This window comes from Myotis davidii, unplaced genomic scaffold (genome assembly GCF_000327345.1).
Source record: "Myotis davidii unplaced genomic scaffold, ASM32734v1 scaffold399, whole genome shotgun sequence".
Lineage (NCBI taxonomy): Eukaryota > Metazoa > Chordata > Mammalia > Chiroptera > Vespertilionidae > Myotis > Myotis davidii.
Genome location: NW_006292094.1, coordinates 3,681,043 through 3,701,108, shown reverse-complemented (window position 1 = coordinate 3,701,108; position 20,066 = coordinate 3,681,043). Strand labels below are relative to the sequence as shown.

Genomic DNA, 20,066 nt, shown 5'->3' with positions numbered 1-20,066 from the left:
GTCGGGTGAGGAGGGCCCCTCGGACCATGGTGGGGCCTCCGGTGGGAATGAGCAGATGGCTGGGGACCTTGGTGGCGGAGGAAGGTGGCAAACCAGAAAGGAGGAGGAAGGCCAGGACCCGCAGAAGCAAGGTGTCGGTGTGGAAACCAGCCTCCTGTGGCTCAGGGCGACTGGGGAGGGAGGCAGGGGGCTTTGGGAAGGGGCGTGGAAGCACCGGACTCGTGTTAATTTTCTAAATTTTTGTTGGTCCGATAAGGTCAAGGAGTTACACGTGAATAAGGTTAAGGAGACACACGTTTGGCAGGTACACACGTGTGACGTGACACCTGGAGTTTGTTCTTTCAGGTCAAAGAAAACAATTACCGCGGACACGGCGACAGCGTGGACCAGCTGTGTTGGCACCCAAGTAACCCTGACCTGTTCGTCACAGCGTCTGGAGACAAAACCATTCGCATCTGGGATGTGAGGACTACCAAGTGCATCGCTACTGTGAACACTAAAGGTGACTTCGGAGAGGGGGCAATGGGAAGACACGTTACTTACCTTCGTTCAGCAAGCATATTCCAAATGCCTTTTCTGTGCCTGGCCTGGCGCTAGTTAGGGGTCATCCTGAGCTCCAAGGACATCACAGTTTAGTGCATAAAAAAAAAAAATCATCTAACAAAATATGACACGGTTCATCTTAGAATGGAGCTGTCTATGTTATACACTCTATAAAGTGGGTACCCAGAATGGAAATGCTGAGGTCTGCCTCGGGGAGCCAGGGAGGGCCTCACGGAATTTGGGCTGACCCTTAGAGCAGCCATAGGAATGGAGTGGTCGGTGCGATGGGAGGGGGAACTGCTCACAGGCTAGGATGGCTGAAGGTTGGATGGTCTTGGGGGTCTGGAAGAAAATGACCTCTGCCTTTATAGACTCTGTTATTCACCAGTGTCGTCCTATAAACCTTGAGGTAATTTACCGTGTTTTATTGATTAAGATGTCATTGGTTATAAGATACACCAATATTTTAAGTGCCATTAGGAAAGGAAATAAAGCTTCCAGATAACAACGTATACCACAAATTTTGACATGCATTTGATGCATTTTAAAATGCATCATAGTTAATAAAATATGAAAAAAATATGCATCTTCGAGAATTGGTAGAGTTGATGAGATTTTTAATTGATGTGTGCAGTGTGTGCCACTGGACTTTGTTGACAAGACTCCTACCTGTAAGTGGAATAATGTAGTCATTTCCCATGATGCATAAGTGGGTGAACATTAAAAATCGGATATATATATATATATGTTTTAATGTCTATTAAAAAAGAACCAGCTCATCAAAATTATTGCTAAATTAAAGCTAAATTAAATTTTTTGAGTCTATTTTAAAGAAAAGTATAGCTGTTACATGATTAGGACAAAAATTGTGAAAGTGGCATGTGAATGACTGGAGTTTGGGAAATGCTGGTGTAAGAGAATTAGAGGCGTTGGAGCCAAGTCTAGTGGCTCTTCCAGCTTTGACAGTTTGGCTCATCGCTCTTGTCTTCCATTTCTTCATCTGTAAAATAGGGTAATGAATTGCTAATACAGAGTGTTGTGAGGACCAAAGGGGGAATTGGTAGATGAAGGTCCCCAGCTCTTAGTTTCTGATTCTTAGGTGCTAGTTTGCTGGAACCAGGATCAACAGTAATTAACATAAATGGAGAGGTCTGGTTGGAAGCCTGAATTGGGCTCTTGGAGATTCCAGGGTGAATACCTGCGTTTTATTACCTACTGCTGACTCAATGGCCTAAAGCAAACTCCCCCAACCTGATAATCTTACCTTTACTAAACAATCACCTTTGATATGTCTGTTTGCATTCCTGAAAGGCAATTGTGTATTCTAGTACAAAAAACAAATGGGAACAGAAATTCAGTGGAACTTAGTCCCTTGAACTAGGTTCACAACTGACTTTCCCCATAATTTTCAAATTTATATTTCTTGTCTTGTGTATTAATTTTTGCGTCAGCCCTTTCTCCAGGTCTTTGAACCTTAGGCCACGCTGGCCATGGCTTCACACTAGTTGCCTTTGTTACTAATGGTGTGGCCTCACCCCATAACAAAAAAACAGAATTTCCGGAGGATGAGGCCCAGAAGTCAGGATTTTAAAAAGATTCCCAGGTGATTCTAATGTGCAGCCAAGGTTGAGAACCACTGTTCTAGGATAACAAAATAAACTTCTTGACGATTGTGGGCAAACGGATGATCTTACTGATTATTTCTGGTTTTCTAGGGGAGAACATTAATATATGTTGGAGTCCCGATGGGCAGACCATAGCCGTAGGCAACAAGGACGATGTCGTGACATTTATTGATGCCAAGACACATCGTTCGAAAGCAGAGGAGCAGTTCAAGTTTGAGGTCAATGAAATCTCCTGGAACAATGACAATAACATGTTCTTCCTGACAAATGGCAACGGTTGCATCAACATCCTCAGGTGAGGGGCTTCTAGCCTAGGGAACTGTCTCACTTTAACAGCGGGGTGCGCTGATGGTTGCAGAGATGAATTAGGTGTGAGTCTGTCCTGAGGAGCTTAACGGATATACAGTACAGTATTGTAATAAAGAACCCTGACCTCTGTTGAGTACCTTCCAGCCGGGCACCTTGTATTTTGCTGGGTCCTCACAGAAATTATAGGGGTTTGATGTTCTTCCCATTTGATAGATAAGGATCTGGGGTTCAGAGTAACTGGTCAGCTGGTGAGCGCTAGAACTGGATGCACCTGGAATTGTGGCTGATTTGTACCCTTGAAGTCTCAGCTTAAATACATTACATTCACTGCACGGATGCCATCTCTCCCCTCCCTCCTCAAGGTCAGAGGCTTATTGTATGGACTTCCTTTTGGAACCAGTTCTCATTTTACGTTGTAATTGTATGTTTACTTCTCAGTATCCTCCATGAGAATTAAGGTCCATGAGGGTAGAGACTGTGGTTAACTTGCTTACTGTTGAATCCCTAATGCCTAGCCCAGTCCCTGCTACACATAGTAAGGATTTCAGTAAATACTTGCTCTCTAAATGAATGAAATGGTGGGATTGAAATTCAGGTCTTTCTGGTGCTCTTCCTTCTGCTGTCCTGGGTGAGCAATGCCAGGCAGAGTGAAATGGGTTTTACATTGGAGAGGCTGGGTTTGCTGTGGAATCCCCGGGAAGGAAACTTGAGGGTTGAAAGAGGCAGCTTCTGAGTTTGACTTTGAAAGATGAGTAGAATTTTCAGAATCAGAAAAAGAGAACTGCACAGTTGCCAAAGCAAGTGTGAGTGAGCATGACTTATTTGGAGAGTAGTTGGTCAGGGTTGCTGAGAGTGGTGGCATTTAAGGTATTGAAAAGAGGGTCCCAACATGGCAAGATAAAGTTGAAATATGATTTGGAACCAGATCACAAAAGGCTTGGATTTCTGTGCTTGGTAACTTGAATTTTATTCTCTAGGCAGTGGGGATTCTGTAACTTTCTTTCAAGCCTTTTTAAAACAGATATGGAAAACCACATAAAACGAATGTGTAGCTTAATGAGCAGTTATATGCATGACACCTGTGTAACCCCACTCAGGTCAGGGAATAGTACTGTGCTGGCCATATCCGGAGCCAGTCCGTAGGCTTTATCCTAATTATAACCCACTCTCCTGAAAAGTAAACACTGTCTGGAGTTTTATCGTTATTTATAGTTTTAGCTAGCAAGTATGTACAGTGGGGCCTTGACTTACAAGTGTCCCGACTAACGAGTTTTTTGAGATACCAGCTGTCTCTCCGAGATTTTTTTGCATTGAGTTGATAGAGTAATTTGAGTTAACGAGCTCCTTAACGAGCTTGGTCTCAGAACGAATTAAACTGGTAAGTCAAGGCCCCACTGTATCTCTAGATACTCTAGCCTTTGCCCACTTAAAAACGTTTGATAAGTCTCTTTAAGTCTGTTTAACTAGAGGTCAGCTTCCATCCCTTTCTTTTACTTATGGCTTAGCTTTTGAAAAACCAGACTGTTAACATGTAGAGATTCTCCTAGTCTGGATTTTGCTGATCTCATAATGCGTATTTATTTGTCGGACTATGAGACATGTCTTCTCACCTACTATTTGGTTACTCATAAATATAGTTCATTTAGGAAAGACAGGATAAATGCTTGATTCTTTCTCTTTATCATTGGGTAATGAATCAGTTCCCTATGACCTTCAGATATGACCAGCTAGAGGTTTTGTGTGTGTGTGTGTTTTAATGAATCATTATGGACCTAGGTATTTAAGCAGCTTTTAAAAATATAATATACATTAGGAATTCATACTGATGATTTCCAACTAAAATGCAGGGCTACAGGAATTTTACTAAATCTCTTCCATATTCAAATCTCTTTCCTTCCAAACAGTACAGTGGGGCCTTGACGTACGAGTTTAATTCGTTCCGAGACTGAGTCGTTAAGGAGCTCGTTAACTCAAATTACTCTGTCAACTCAATGCAAAAAATTGGCCCAGAGACAGCTGGTATCTCAAAAAATTCGTTAGTCGGGACACTTGTAAGTCAAGGCCCCACTGTATTCTGGTTTCCAAAGATGCAGGGGACTATAGAATTAGAATGCTCCATGGTTATTGTTACCTTTATCCCACGTTACACATACAGTTACCCCAGAATAACCACCACCACCAGTGTAACTACTTAAAACAGTAAATTTTGCTTTTTGAGTGTGCTTTCCTCATTCTTCCTCTATTAAAAAAAATAGTAATACTATAGATTGTCTGAGTATAGAGCCATTCCATATTATACCTTCCCTTTTAACCATATGTAGTTTCTACAAGAAACTATATGCAATGCTCATCACCAGCATTGTGTTGATAAATCTTGAGTCATTTGGATTGTCAAAGCTCATTCTCTAGTTTAGATTCCTTAGGAATGGTTCATGGGAACAATATTCCCTGAGTTCATAGTTATAGCATCCTATATAATAAAAAGGTAATTTGCAAATTGACCCTAATAGCAGAACGACTGGGAATGACTGGTCACTATGACACACACTGACCACCAGGAGGCAGATGCTGAATGCAGGAGCTGTCCCCTGGTGGTCATTACGCTCCCACATGGGGAGCTCTGCTCAGCCACAAGTCAGCACAGTGGTGGTGGCTGGAGCCTCTTCAGCCTCCTCAGCAGCGCTAAGGATGTCCAACTGCAGCTTAGGCCTGCTCCCCGCTGGCAAGTGGACATCCCCGGAGGGCTCTGGGCTGCCAGAGGGATGTCTGACTGCCAGCTTAGGCTCAATCCCCCCCTCCCCCCAGGGAGCGGGCCTAAGCCATCAGGTAGACATCCCCAGAGGGGTCCCAGACTGCATGAGGGCACAGGTCTGCTCACGGACTGCGAGAGGTTGCAGGCCAGGCTGAGGACCCCTCGAGTGCAAAATTTTTGTGCACTGGGCCTCTAGTATACTTACAAAACTTATAGATGGTTTATTATTGTACTTATTTGAACTCTTTATAATTGATAATCAGTCTTGCTAGCTATAAAAAATCCTTGCTTGTGTATCTTAAATATGTATTGTTTTCTTTTGGCATAAAGTGTTACTTGCAAAAGGGTCTAATAATAATTGAATTTTCTTTTTCTTTCAATCCAGTAGTTTTACCTCTGTGTCACATCTGGGTTTATATTCTCAGGTGTGTGGTGTGTTGTTTCAATATGTTGTTTGGAATCTGTGTTTAAGGAAAGCTTTCTTGAATACAGTCTTTGATATTCTGTTGTCTTTGGTTTTCCCCTTCAGTGTCTCCTATTATCATTTTAGCATCACAGTCCTCTTTCCACAGTTTGATTGCTGTTTGTCTGTCTGTTTTGCAGCTACCCAGAGCTGAAGCCTGTGCAGTCCATCAATGCGCACCCTTCTAACTGCATCTGCATCAAGTTTGACCCCACGGGGAAGTACTTTGCCACAGGAAGTGCGGATGCTTTGGTCAGCCTCTGGGATGTGGATGAGTTAGTGTGTGTTCGGTGCTTTTCCAGGTAGGCGACTCGCCAGCACTTGCCTTGGATATTTTATTTCATTTTATTTCATTTTGGGCGAAATTGTGCCTTCTTATTGGGTTATTTAAAGTCTTCTTCAATTACAGTTGACATTCAATGTTAGATTAGTTGTAGGTATACAGTGTAATGGTTACATATTTATAGAACTGACAAAGTGTTCTCCCTGATAAGTCTAGTACCCCCTGACACCATACACAGTTATTACAATATTATTGACTATATTCCCTGTGCTGAACTTTCCATCCCTTATTATTGGGTTATTCTAATCTCTCCTTTGTCTACTCTTCTTTGTCTGCTTTCTCCTTAGGCTGGATTGGCCTGTGAGGACCCTCAGTTTCAGCCACGATGGGAAAATGCTGGCTTCAGCATCAGAAGATCATTTTATTGACATTGCTGAAGTAGAGACAGGTGACTAAAACCTTCCTATTTTAACAAGAACCTTCTGTCCTTCATCTCTGGCCATCAGGACCTTTCCTGTCATGTGTTTTTATTTCTGCACATTACTCCATCAGTATTAGCGTCAATGAATGTGTCTCCTTAGACAAGTTCATTTATTACAACTGTTACAGTCAGGTAATGAGGGAACAAAGAGTTAGGAAAGGCAGGGGCAGGTCTGAAGAAAAGCGATTTAGGAAAATATTTTGTATTTTATTAACTTGGAATTCTTTCATTATAATGAAAAATTTACAATACAGGAAGGTAGGACCTCTGGTCCCACCATTTACTAGTAATTGCTACCTCTTTTTAGCATTGTAATATATTTCTTTTTATCTTTTGCCTGTATGTGAATATATATGTGTGTGTGTATATACATACATATGTATATTTGTACTTTAAGGAATTATCAAAGTAGGTGCGATGTGCTTTAAAAATAACAAAACAGAACTTGCAAATAGAAAAATGGGAGGAGTGTAATCATTTTATAAAAGAATTTCCTCAGTTTTATTTTTTAAAGTAGCTGTATTATTTTGGAAATACATGATACATTAGTAAAAGAATTAAAACTATGTAGAAAACTTCAGAGAAGTAGTAAAAAACTTGAAACTCCACGATTTAAAGAATGCCGCTGTTGGTAACATCAGGGGAACATGGTCCAGCCACCCAGACATGCAGCTCCCGTGATGCTGGGTACTCGCCTGTATTCTGGGACCCTGCCTCACCTGCAGAATGTCACAGCTTCTCAGTGCGGCGGCTGAGTCACTGCCACTCTGAGTGGGGTTAGAATTCATTCTCTATACTGTCTCATTCTGTGTGCTGTCAGGTGGCTTTTAATTGTCGCACCGTTACCAATAATGCCGTGATGAGTGTCCTTGTTGTACTTGATTTTACTTATGTGATCATCCTTTTGGGTAAGCCATTGAAGTGGGATTGCTGAGTCCTAGTTGTTCACATTGTGTGAAGGACCAAACCACCGCACAAAAAATTACTGCCGCTTTGCTCTTAGCATCAGTGTGTGCGTGTACTGGTTTTTCTCATGCCGTCTTTGTGCAAGTTTAATTTTCTATCTTACCTAATATATGTAAAATACAATTTAATTCATAGTACTCTTTCAGGAATATATTGAATGTAGCTCTATTAACTTTTTCTAAATGCTTTAACAAATATATTTTTTGGGATTATAATTTTTTAGTTATAGTTGACATACAGTACTATTTAGACAAATACTTTTAAACATGGATTTTAAACAGAAATTTTCTCGATAACCTCAATTAAAAATTAAAAGCAAGATAATAAAGCAAAATTATATTATTTTACAGCATTTTTATATACAAATGGGAAACAGTCTAATTTCATTATGAAATAAGTTGTGATACATCCATATTACAGTGTGCCAAGAGAAATGGAAGATGCGTGAGGCATAGTACTGAATGATGAATGAGCAAAGCAAGTAGTCAGCCATGCATAGGATATGTTCCCATTTAGGTAAAGAAAATAAAGTGAAGTTGGTAGGAAAACATTTAGAAGAATTTATCTCAGACTTATAAGATTAAGGGAAGACTAAAATAGGAGAAGATAATAAACTTAAATTACCGATTATTACTGAAACCAGTTAAAACAAAATTAAAAATTGAGTTCCTCAGTCACCCTAGGCACATTGCAGGGACTCAGTAGCCCATGTGGCCAGTGGGAGCTGTATTGTTCAGTGCAGATAGAGAATGTGTCTATCACAGACATGTTTGTTGTATGGTACTGCTCTGTACCCTTGACCTGTTTGAATTTTAAGTCTTCATATAGTAGTTTGTAAAATAAGAGTAATACATGTTCATTATAGAATATTTGGAAAATGCTAACAAATTCGAAGGAGCAATTAACAGGCACATATTGGTCCATAATTTAGAGATAATCATTGCTAACATCTTAACATCTATCCTTCTGGTCTTTCTTTTCCTCCTATATGCATATGTATTTTTTTCTGTTGTTGGAATCATATGTTACATGTAATTTTGTATTTCACATATATATGTATGTACATTTTAAGATGTAAATATATGTAAATATGTAAATATAATGTATCTTTTTTTTATTGATTTCAGAGAGGAAGGGAGAGGGAGAGAGAGATAGAAACATCAACGATGAGAGAGAATCATTGATCAGCTGCCTCCTGCATGCCCCACATTGGGGATCGAGCCTGCAACCTGGCATGTGCCCTCCTAGTTCATAGGTCCATACTCAACCATATATTATATATAATAACATATATAATACAACCTCATTTTAACACATTGCGTACCACATAGAAATCTCTAAGACATACGCCAGGGACCACACGTTTTTGGGCAAACTGCACGTTATTTAAATCATCATAATGCACTTTAGGTGTTGTTTTTCAATAGTTATAACATTTTTATTTACAAAAACAAAGTTCCTAGTACTTTTTTAATGTATGGTACTGCGTAAAACATTTTTCTTTATGAAGAGGGACCAAACAAAATTTACATAAGTATCTACATTCACTCCTTTTTCCATGGGCGTGAAAAACGAGAACACTCGTAAGTGGTCCGTAACAGATGGTGCGCGAAACACGAGAAAACTCCTGAGCGGTATGAAATGTGTTAATATAGTCCACTTAATTTTCAGCTTTTCAGACACACCCATACACACTGCATCAGCCTATTGAAACTTTGATGGTCTGGAATAGTAATGTCAGCCTCACAGTCAGCACTGATTTATCATTCAAAGATTAAACTTTCCAATAAACTGAGACGGTGTTAAAGTCTATGAAGCCACGTGGTTATTTGGGAAATTTTAGGCCTCTTCATGTCTACTCTGATTTTCTTGAACTATATAAATTTCTTTTATCAGTCCCATATCAAATGACATGGAGTTAAAGGCGTAAAGAGAAATGAAGGAGGAGTAGTACACTTTGCAACCATTTTTGTGTCTCTGTAACTCAGAACTTTGCTCAGACATAGATATAGGCTGCCAGATACTAGCATCATGAAAAGTGGTTAGCTGTCCCAGAAATAGAATTTCTCTCTCTCTCCCTCCCTCCTCCCCTCCCTCCCTTCTTCCTTCCCTCCCTCACTTACTTTGTTTTTCCACATACACAAGTATATATGAAACAGCTTTATGGACATAATTCACGTACCATAGTTGGCTAGTTTGAAGTAGACAGTTGAGTGTATTCTGCATTTTTAAATTGGCACCACACTGTAAATGTTTTACTACATGCATCTTAATCCTAAGGTTGAAAAAAAGTTAAGCAGGATTAAAGGAATAATAGCTTTAGAAAATCATGTTTAATTTCAACAAGTGGGAGGAATATGTTTTTGGGAGAAAGAGCTTGTATCACTCTTATTAGAAGGCATTGAGATTTAGTAGATGGATCTGCTGCCTGGAAACAGATTGACTTCATGTGTTGACTTCGTTGCTTCCTTGAGATGTGATTTAGCTGTTAAGTCACTCGTTTCTTTATAAAATGGTGTTTAAAACCATTACCTGTCTTGCTGGGTTGCCATTATACTTTATGGGAATAAAGGGTAGTCCATGTGGTTCATTGGATGCTCAGTGAACATCAGTGTCTGCTCACTGTTTTCCCACGGAGTGTAGGCTCTTCCGTTAACCGGTCGGCGTTCAGGACCTGCCCTGCCACCAAATGACTTGTGACCTCTCCCCGCCTCAGTGTTCTCTGTAAAGTGGGCTAATGATTGCGTCTGTCTCATGGGGCTATCAAGTGGATTAAATGAGTCGATATAGCTAAGTACTTAATGAGTGTGTTCCCTTACTAATGTATTGATTGGTTTCTCTATATTGATTTTTATAGGAGACAAGCTATGGGAGGTGCAGTGTGAGTCTCCGACCTTCACTGTGGCTTGGCACCCCAAAAGGCCTCTGCTGGCATTTGCCTGTGATGACAAAGATGGCAAATATGACAGCAGTCGGGAAGCAGGGACTGTGAAGCTATTTGGGCTTCCCAATGACTCCTGATTAGGAGGACCTGGCGTGGGGGACAGTGAACTAAAATTAGTTTGGTCTGTCTCTCCGAGTTGGTGTGCACCTATAGTATTTGTACATTGCTATAATTATAAAAGTCTTTTTTTCAGGCTGCCCATTCCAGTTGCCTTCTTGTTGGTCATGTTAGCAGTTCCTTTTCCTTCTCTCCTGCGTGAGGGCTCTGCAGTGTGGGTGATGACACCAGCATACCTTGTCCTCTGGGGATCGCCTGTCCTGCTTTTGGGTACAGGGTGACTTCATTGGACTTGCTTCTGCTTGGACACTACCTAGTTTGGAGGGTGGGTGGGAAAGGGTGAGGTGGGGGTCCTAGCCAGATAGCTCAGTTGCTTAGAGCGCCGTGCTGTCCCAATACGCCAGGTTTGATCTCCGTTCAGGGCACATACAAGAAGCAACCAATAAATGCATAAATAAGTGGAACAACAAATCGATGTTTCTCTCTTTTCCCTTCCTCCCTCATTCCCTCCTCCCTCCCTCTAAAATCAATTAATTAAAAAAATAAAGAAGAATATTGGGGATAGAGATTTTTTAAATAATTAAATACATATAATTTTGAGAATTGAATAATAAAACTGACTTTTTTATTATGAGACTTCTAGGACTTCTTAAACTATGGTATTATGATGATATTACAGGAAGATACTTCAGTTTTTCATTTAGAAAAAAATCTCAAGTAGAATTTAAAGGTGGTAATCTGTTATTTACTGTCCTAACCCAAGAACTCTGAAATGCAGGGGCAGGATGTGAAGTGTGTGGGCAGTAGCAGTCCTTTGAGTCAGCAGTTGTTCGTATGTATGTGTATGTCTACCTGGCCTCGCTCTTCAAATTTGTGATAAACACTGGGAAAAGTAGTAACATACAAATAAGAACTACAAAATCAGGTCATTAAAAACTCGGGTTAAGAAATAGAAATTAGAATAGAAAGAATTAAAATAGAAACATTCAAAAAAAAGGAGTCAATTGAATGGTTGAACTAAAATTTTGACTCTGCACTTCCTGGTGGCAAAGTGAAGAAGCGGGTAAGTCAGCGAATTTTTCTGAAAAAGAAAAGCACATGCCAGCTCCTTGGGGAGCCAGGCTGTTGTTAGCGCTGACCTCCAAAGGAAATGGCTCACACAGGGATTCTTACTGGTGAGTAATATTTAGACTTTATTGTATTTTAATGTATTTCAGCATAAAAAGTAGGAATATACCTCAGTAAGCGATATTTGTAGAAAATTTCGGAAAAAGCAGGTAAGCAAAAAGACCAGTCATATTCCCAGCATTTTAGTGTATATGCTAGGAGTTTTCCTGTGCTCATATTTACACACAAAAACGTGTGTAGCTTTATAAACATCTTGAAGACAAGTCAAGTATGACAAGATAATTATGCAAGGTGCTCGGCACAGTGTTGGGCAGTATTATAAACAATGAGTCTTAGACATTTTTAGTTACTGGCCATTCCCTCTGTGCCTGGCACTGTAATGAGCACTTTATATCAGCTGTTACTCAAGTTTTGCGGAAGCCTACTGAGGCTGGGTATTAGGGAGCTTAAGTTACTCAGTGTTACTCACGAAGTGACGACGTTCAGGTGCCTTCTGTTGCAGTGACTTCTGTTTTCACGTGCGTTTCCATTTTACAGAAGAGGAAACCATGGCTCTGAGCAGTCAGCTCGGCCTGGGTTAGTGCCTGATTGGTTGCATCCAGTCTCAGGGTCAGTAGTGTTTCCTCCAGCTGCCAGAACAGCCTCTGCCTCCACCTTTCCGGAAAAATGGTCTTTTCAATTGCAAACAGCGTGCCACCTCCTTACGTCAGAGGTTCAGTGCTCACGTCACTGGAGTGAACTTTGGTGCGTTGTTTCTTGATTTGGCAATTGCTTGTTATTTCTCTGGTTGCTGCCATGTTTTCCCGTATATGTCCCCTTGGCATCAGAACCAGGTGCTGCAAGTTTAGATTCTTGATATTTGATCGGTTCCCTCCTCTTCCATCCATGTGGACTTTCCCCCTGGGTTTTGTAAAGTAGTGATCCCTGCCGCCCATCACTTCAACATGAGATTGTGGCTTTCAGCTAGGGGGGATGGGCTCTTTAGCGTCAGGAAAACACCCCCGAAGGAGGAGCTCCAGCTCGTGGTTACCTTCACTGACTGTCAAGGTCTTGCTGACATTTCTGTTGAGCTTCAGAGCCCTGGAGGGGCTCCTTCGTGGAGAAATGACAGGATTCATCCCAGACCTGGGACCCCCTGTGGTTTGAGTGAGGTTTCCTTCAGAGCAGGAAGGATGCCATTCACAAGCACAAGTGGCCATTCATTATTCAGTAAGTCTAGGGCTGTCAGTCACTGCTCCAAACACCAGCCAACCAGAAGCGGGTGGTGAGGTCAGCCCTGATCTAGACTTCACTGGGCAGGGAAAGTCACATGTGCTGGGCCAGTGACCCATGGCTGTGATGACTGGAAGTCAGGCTAAGACGTAGGTAGTTACGACTCTCGTCTCTTGCTGAGCACCTGGATTCTCTGGGGCATGAGGTCCAGGAAGGAGACAACCTGCCAAATGGTAAGCTGGTGTGAGACGTATGTGTGTGCCTTGAGGGTGGTTTCCTTCACCCTCACCTGTCTAGGGTCAGGCTGTGCAGCAGGGGGTGGTGTTGGGAGGCTAGAACAGGGGGTCCTGCTCAGAGGCCATCAGACCAAGGAGCAGGCTGTGTGCTCCATGTCGGGCTGAGGTGTGGAGTACCCACCACAAGGCGAATTGGAAAGAGGCCAATTCTTGAAGGTCCCAGAACAAAGCAGTGTGCTGTGTGTATGTTCTGAGTTGGTTGCGGTGTAATTATGGGTGGGTCCCATTGAAAATGACCAGAAATGGGGTAGAAACAATGTTAATCTCTTTCCTGTGACAAAGATGGATTCTAATCCCTAAGGATTTTAGTCACAAAAGGGACCATGGAATGTCTGCCCTCTTGGGAAGGATAACAGCCCATAAATGGAATTAAAGGTAAGCCCTGTGTTTCAGAAGGGGAATAGAGTTCGTACAAATGGAAGTGCATTGCACACTCAGACATACCTGTATATAGGTGAGGCTTCCCTTCTTTTCTCCCTCAGACACTGGTGCAGTGGGATTAAGGCTGGCTTCATACTGGAACAGAACCGGAATTGGGTCTCGGCTCCGGCAGTGACTGATCTGTACCACTTTCCTTATTCATAGAGGGGATGACGAATCCTCTTGTCTTTGGGTTGTTAGGATAATTAAACGAGATGAAGTATTTGTGAAGTGTCTGCCACAGCACCTGGCATGCAGCTTCTAATGAGAACACAGGCTGGCAGTGGAGACCAGTCATCAGTCCATCAGCCTTCTCAGCTCCAAATGCCAGAGTTGAGGGGCCACGTTAATCATTCCAGGAGTTGGTGCTGTGAAGGGAACAGAGCTGTCCATCACACCCTGGGCATGGCGCAGGTCAGAGGAGAGAGATTGGATCTGCTTTCTGCTCCCGTCTGGGTCCATGATGGATGGGTGCATGCTAACAGTGGAGCATCAGTCAGAACTGAACACTAGTGGCGGGAATAGGAGTCAGGGAGGGTAAAGCTCTTGTTTGCTGAGGTTGCTGGGAAAGGATAGGGGTGGGGTGGGGGTGGACTTAGAGCAAGTAGAGAATATGAATATAGGGCAGAGGACACGGAAGGGGTGCTGCAGCTTGGAGCAAGCCGAGGTGTCGATGGTGCCCTGGGCTGTGGGGTCGATGGTCAGATGGAATAGGAGATGGCGTTGGAGACAAAGGGAGGGAGGGTGTCAGGCTCGGGGCTCTTTCATTTTGCACTGGTCGGTAGAGTTGCCTGATAAGCAGGGAAGAGCAGGAGAGACCTCAGGTCAATTCCTTGTTCTGCCACCACTAATAGAGAGACTGGCCAAATCACTTCACTCCCGTAAGCTGCAGTTGGCTGAGTTCTGTGATGTTCATAATAATATGAGGGTTAAGTGAGTTGATATATGTTAAATGCCTGGTAGACTGTGGATGTTCAATAAATAGCTATTGTACAGGTGTTTATACCATATCTGTAGTGCAATATAAACCTTTTTACCTTCTTACCTTTCATTGTCCCCTAAGCTTATCTCATTTGGCACAATAAAGGATGGGGGTAGGGTGGAATTTGGAGAAAATGAGTATTTAACACATTGTCTAATACCCATTTCTAGAGCTTAGTCTCTTTATTTCATTTAGGGATACTAAATTGAGAACTAGTCATTCAGTAATCACCAGTTTACTAGCAGTTTATATGTTTGAAATTGTTGCTGACATGGAGCCACCAGCTATTGAACTTCAAGGTCCAGCATCTTAGCCTGTCACCCCTTTGGAGAAGCAGGCAGAGTGTGAAAACATGGCCCTAACCTGCAGTGTCATAGCAACAAAGTTACTGGGTGCTACTTGCCCTGGCTGGATTGTCATCGGGGCTCCCTGGGATCACCCTGGATTTGCCAAGAAAATGTTGCTCAATTCACCTAGTTTCCTTTTACTGTCTACTAAAGACTAGAATGTAGGTCAGGCGATGGCACAGATACAGCCAGGAATCTGTGAGAAGATTTCAAGATGTCTTGAGGACCAAAGGAGAGCGGAGCTGGGCACGGCTGGTTCCCAGAGGGGATTCATGTCAGCGTGGAGGAAAGTCCCTCCTGAAATGGGCATCGCCCTGGAGTTCTGGAAGGTGACCAGGCCTGATAATTGATCAGACGTATATGATGGGCTGCATCTCGGGTGGCGGCTGAAGAGCTATGCTCACTACTGAGTGGAGGGGAGGCCCTCTTTTTTTTTATACTATATTTTTATTGATTTCAGAGAGGAAGAAGAGGGGGAGAGAGAGAGAGAGAAACATCAATGATGAGAGAATCATTGATCGGCTGCCTCCTGCATGTCCCCTACTGGAGATCAGCCCGCAACCCAGGTTTATAGTGCCCTTGACCAGAATTTAACCTGGGACCCTTCAGTTCGCAGGCTGAAGCTCTATCCCCTGAGCCAAACCAGCCAGGGCAAGGGAAGGTCCTCTTTGTAGGAAGGAATCATTGCTGGAGTGGTCAGATGTCTGAGCTTCCTCTGAGTGCTGGGTACTATAAACGAGGGAGAAATCAGACTATACTGTACTTGGACCCATTTTACAGATAAAAACCAAGGTTTAGGGAGGTTAGGGAACTTGCCCAGGGTCAGGTGGTCCAGTTTTGAAACCCACTGTGTTATGTCCTGTATGTGAGTCCAAAATCCCAAATGTTTAGGTTCAGCCTAGTCTCGACGTGGCTTAACAATCACAGAGGTGTAAAGGGTAGGAATCTGAGAGGGTTGTTAACCATCAAAGCTGGGGTTTGTCTGGTGCTTTCTGGCAAAGATGCCGATGGGCAGAAACCAGAGAAGAAAGGTAAAGCCCTCCACCCTCAGCGACCCACAGAGGTAGGCGGTGTAGCCCTCAACTCCTGGGTCGGAAGCAGGCCTGGGGGCGCATGCCTTGCTCCAGGGATGCAGCTCTCGGGAGGAGCAGGGTCTAAACCTCTGCAGCTCCGAAGCCCAGGTCCCTTCCAGGAGGTAGTTTTCCTCAGCCCTGGAACCACCCTGCCCCAACCACCCTCCCAGGGCGTTCTCACACCTAATTGGGTGAGAACCACCGCCCTGGGCCTGCTGTTTCTTTGTCTGTAGAAGGTTGGGCGGAATCATAGAAATGGCACAGGAGTGCCCGAGCTTCGGCCTCTGAACTCCTGTCCCCTTTAGGGTCACAGAGAAGGTCAAGAAGGCTTTTTGGGTGGAATCAGCTGGACCTTGGCCTGTTGGTTCCATTAAATAAAGACAGAACCTATATGGGAAGCCTGTGCCCATTCAGATATCAGAGCCCACAGCAAAGGGATTCGGCCCAGCTTCCTAACTAGTTTGGCCTCATCTGGCTTGGAAGCCCTGGGCAGTGGTGTCAGATGGTCCCAGGGTCTTGGCCTTGCCCCTTACCGGCTGCACAAATGTAGGCAGGCCTCACCTCTGAGTTTCAGGTTCCCCAGTCTGGGCAGTTTGATTTTCCCACAGGCAGGGAGTATGCTCAGTACAGGGGGAGCTCACAAGAGGGTGTTAGATTAGAGTTAGGTTCACTCCCCTTCTACCCCCTGCTTTCCTGGGTTTAAGGAAGGAGGGATAGGAGTGGGTCTGGAGAGAGAGACTGGGGCCAGGGAGGAGGGATAGGAGTGGGTCTGGAGTGAGAGACTGGGGCCAGGGAGGAGGGATAGGAGTGGGTCTGGAGTGAGAGACTGGCCAGGGGGGAGTCATAGGAATCACTCCAGCATCTGCCCTTGGATTAAAACCTGCCTCCTGGTCCCTGTTTGGCCACTAGAGGGCAGTGGAGCCAAGGCCGCACCAGGAAGGCCGTGTGCTGGGAAGGTTGGAGCGGGTCTGTGCATTCAGCCTTTACTCCAGTCCCCAGGCCTAATTGTATTTGCCTTGCACTGTCCCCTCCCTCCTTGCGCTGTGTAATTGCTGACGTGTTTGGAAAACACTTCACATCGCAGGGCACCTCTGAGTTCCAGCTCGTTTTGTGGCCCGGGATTAGCCATGGCTGAAGTGTCGCGCTCTCTGGCAGCTGTGCTTCCTTCTCAAGGGCACAGGCAGAGCAGAGCTCGGGGGTGGGGGCCGGTACCCTGCAGCACCGCAGAGCCTAGTTTGAACCACAGTTGTGCTTCTGCCAGTTCAAAACTAAGGACCTGTTCCATCTTGCATTCCTCCCCTGCGCCTCAGCCCTCGCAGGCCCGCTTTGATTCTGTGGGTGGAGAAATAAAGGGAATTCCAAATCCTTAATTCATTTGAAGGCTGGCTGGAAGCAGGGCTTTTTAGGGGCTTGGTACACAGCGTTAGTTGAATCATTTCAGAGAAGTGTGGGTGCTCTTTCAAGGTCACAGGATGCGGTGAGAGCAGAAAAAAGCTGGAAGCACATTTATAATGTTTGATGGCATACCCTGTGCCAAGCTCTCCGCGTTGGCGAGGTGGTTTATCCCGTATGAACAGCAAAAGATTCCAGAGACTGCAACAGCACTTACGGATGGGTTTGGGCCAGGCCCCGGCCTTGGGTGGTTTTCACATATTTGCCCTTTCAACCCTAATAACTGCCCGGTGGTATTATTAATCCCCAAGTAGTGAAGCTCATAGAGGTTACTGTAGGATGCATAGGGCCAAAGGAAGGGTGCTGGTGGAGATTCCGGTGTGTCTCCCTCCAGAACCCAAGCTTTTGGTCAGCTGTTGGGCATGGTCAGTTCTTTTAGCCCAGCTCTTTCCAGAAGTGGGTAGATAGTCAGAAGGAGAAGGCCAGGCTTATGACAGAATTGCCAAGTAAGTACTCATGATCCCATCAGTGGGCCAGTTAAGAGCATGGGTTTGGAGTCAGATTGTCTGGGCTTAAATCCTGCCTCTGCCACTCACCATCTCTGTGACCTTGGACGTTAGTTTCCTCATTTGTAAAATGGGGGATAAGAACAGTAGCCACCTCACTAGTTTGCTCTGATTAGATTAAAATGCTTAGATTAGTGCAGTGATGGCGAACCTTTTGAGCTCGGTGTGTCAGCATTTTGAAAAACCCTAACAACTCTGGTGCCGTGTCACATATAGACATTTTTTGATCTTTGCAACCATAGTAAAACAAAGACACATTTTTGATATTTATTTTATATATTTAAATGCCATTTAACAAAGACAAATCAACCACAAAAATGAGTTCGCGTGTCAGAGGTGCCATAGGTTCGCCATCACTGGTCTAGAGCCTCTTAGGTGTAGGTGACAGACGCTCAACCGGACTGGTTTAAATAGAAAGGAAATTCACTGGCTCGTGTGCCTGGAATATACTCGGGCATGGCTGGATCCAGGGTCTCAAAATAGGCCCTTAGGAAATTGTCACTCTCCATCCCGATCCCTGCTTTTCTCTGTGTTGGTTTCACTCTCTGACAGCCTGCCCCTGGCTTCCATCTCACCAGCTCAGAAATCCCAGGAGAAAGAGGGCACCTGTTTCTCAGTGGCTTCCTCTAGTGTCAAGGGGTGGAGTTTCACCAGATATCTTTGGTCACGGGCTTTCGCTGTGGCCAGGGGGATCATCTGCCCACTTACAAAAGGTAGGGAGAGAACAGGGCATATTAGTTCTGCCTAAATCACATGGACTGAAGAGGCAAGTGGGAGTGTGTAGGGAGTGTGATTCACTTCAGAAAATTCAGATGCTGTCATCTGAGGAAGGAAGAATGGAAGGTTAGGCAAACTCCACAGCTGTCCACTACAGCTGCCACGTGGGAACAGAACAATTCGACAGTAAAGCGCCCTGGCGTGCGACTCCAGTTCCCGGGGATGGAATCTCAGTTCCAGCCCTGTGTGACCATTTCACCTGTCAGTCTGAGTCCCAGCGGCCGCATCTCTAAAATGGGAGTGATGGCCCAGCACTGTAGGCTTGAATCAGTGTGAGAGCATATATCCCAGCAGGAGTCACTGCAGTTTGGTGTGGCATGAAGTCTAGAGTCTGGATTATTACCTGACCAGTTCAGGGCAGCTGCCCGCACACAGGCAGCCAATGTCCCTTGGGTTCAAACCCTCAATCTGCCACTTACTGGCTGCATTCTCCTCCTGCATGAAGGGCAGATCATCATTCTTGCCTCCCAGGGTTGCAGGGAGATGTGATGAAGTGATATATGGACAGTGCCTGGCATATACCGGTCTGTGACGAATGGGAGATGTATTCTCAGTACAGTCATTATTCTAGAGCACGCCAGGACCCAGGTGTGGCTCTGACAGGACAGACCACGTGCTCGGGGAACAAGCAACCATTCTGGAGAAAGGGTGCCTTTGGCCAGCAGCCAAGGGCCCTGGAAGGTTTTGTGTGGCCTGGCCCTTCCCTTCTTTTTGTCAGCTTGAGATGCGTACAGCCTCACAGAGGTTCGTGTTTCACACTAATTACCCCTCAGGCTCTACTATCAGTCTGTCTTTCATTTCCACCACAAGGCTTTCAGCCAGCCAGTTTGAACAGAAACTCATCTGGAGTGTGTTAACTCTTCTCTCCCATCTGGGATCAGCTTTGCATTATGACAAGTTGTAAGTAAACACACATTTGCTCAAATGTGCGCCTCCCCCATCCTATATCCTTATCTTAAGATTTGGGCAGCTTCAAATTAGGGAACACAAGACTGTTTGGAAAAGACTAGAAATCATTTAATTTCATCTACCCATTTTACAGAAGAGTGAATTGAAGATATTTGCTTAAGTTTCTCATGTTCATATAGATATCTTGAGGATACAGATAGAATTCAGGTCTTCTGACCCAGTCCAAAACTTTTATACAATAATGTGGTCCTTCAATCATTTATTCACTCCTTCAGCAACCTATATTGACCATCTATTACTGTATTCTGGAGTCTATTCTAGGAACTGAGAAAACAGAATTGCATAAGAAACAATTTGTCTTTGAAGTGTTTATGATCTGTCCATCCATCCATCCACAATTCATCCATCCATCCATTCACCTATTTATTTATCATCTTTCCCTCAATCTGCTTCTCTCCACCCATCCATGAATACATCTGCTTATGTTTTTATCCATTCATCTAGTCATCAATGCATCTATAAGGCCCCAAGTCCTGGGCTA

General features: G+C 44.0%; 1 protein-coding gene across 1 annotated transcript in view; it reads left to right on the top strand.

Annotated features, from left to right (window-relative positions):
- THOC3 (THO complex 3) overlaps positions 1–10,894 on the top strand; it is an 11,360-nt gene extending 466 nt beyond the window's left edge. Inside the window, exons 2-6 of the mRNA XM_006765463.2 lie at positions 346–502; positions 2,259–2,463; positions 5,833–5,994; positions 6,323–6,423; positions 10,280–10,894. Of these exons, the coding sequence (XP_006765526.2) occupies positions 346–502; positions 2,259–2,463; positions 5,833–5,994; positions 6,323–6,423; positions 10,280–10,443 (789 nt within the window). The 3' untranslated portion in view covers positions 10,444–10,894. The remainder of the gene's footprint in view (positions 1–345; positions 503–2,258; positions 2,464–5,832; positions 5,995–6,322; positions 6,424–10,279) is intronic.
- Positions 10,895–20,066: the final 9,172 nt, after the last annotated feature.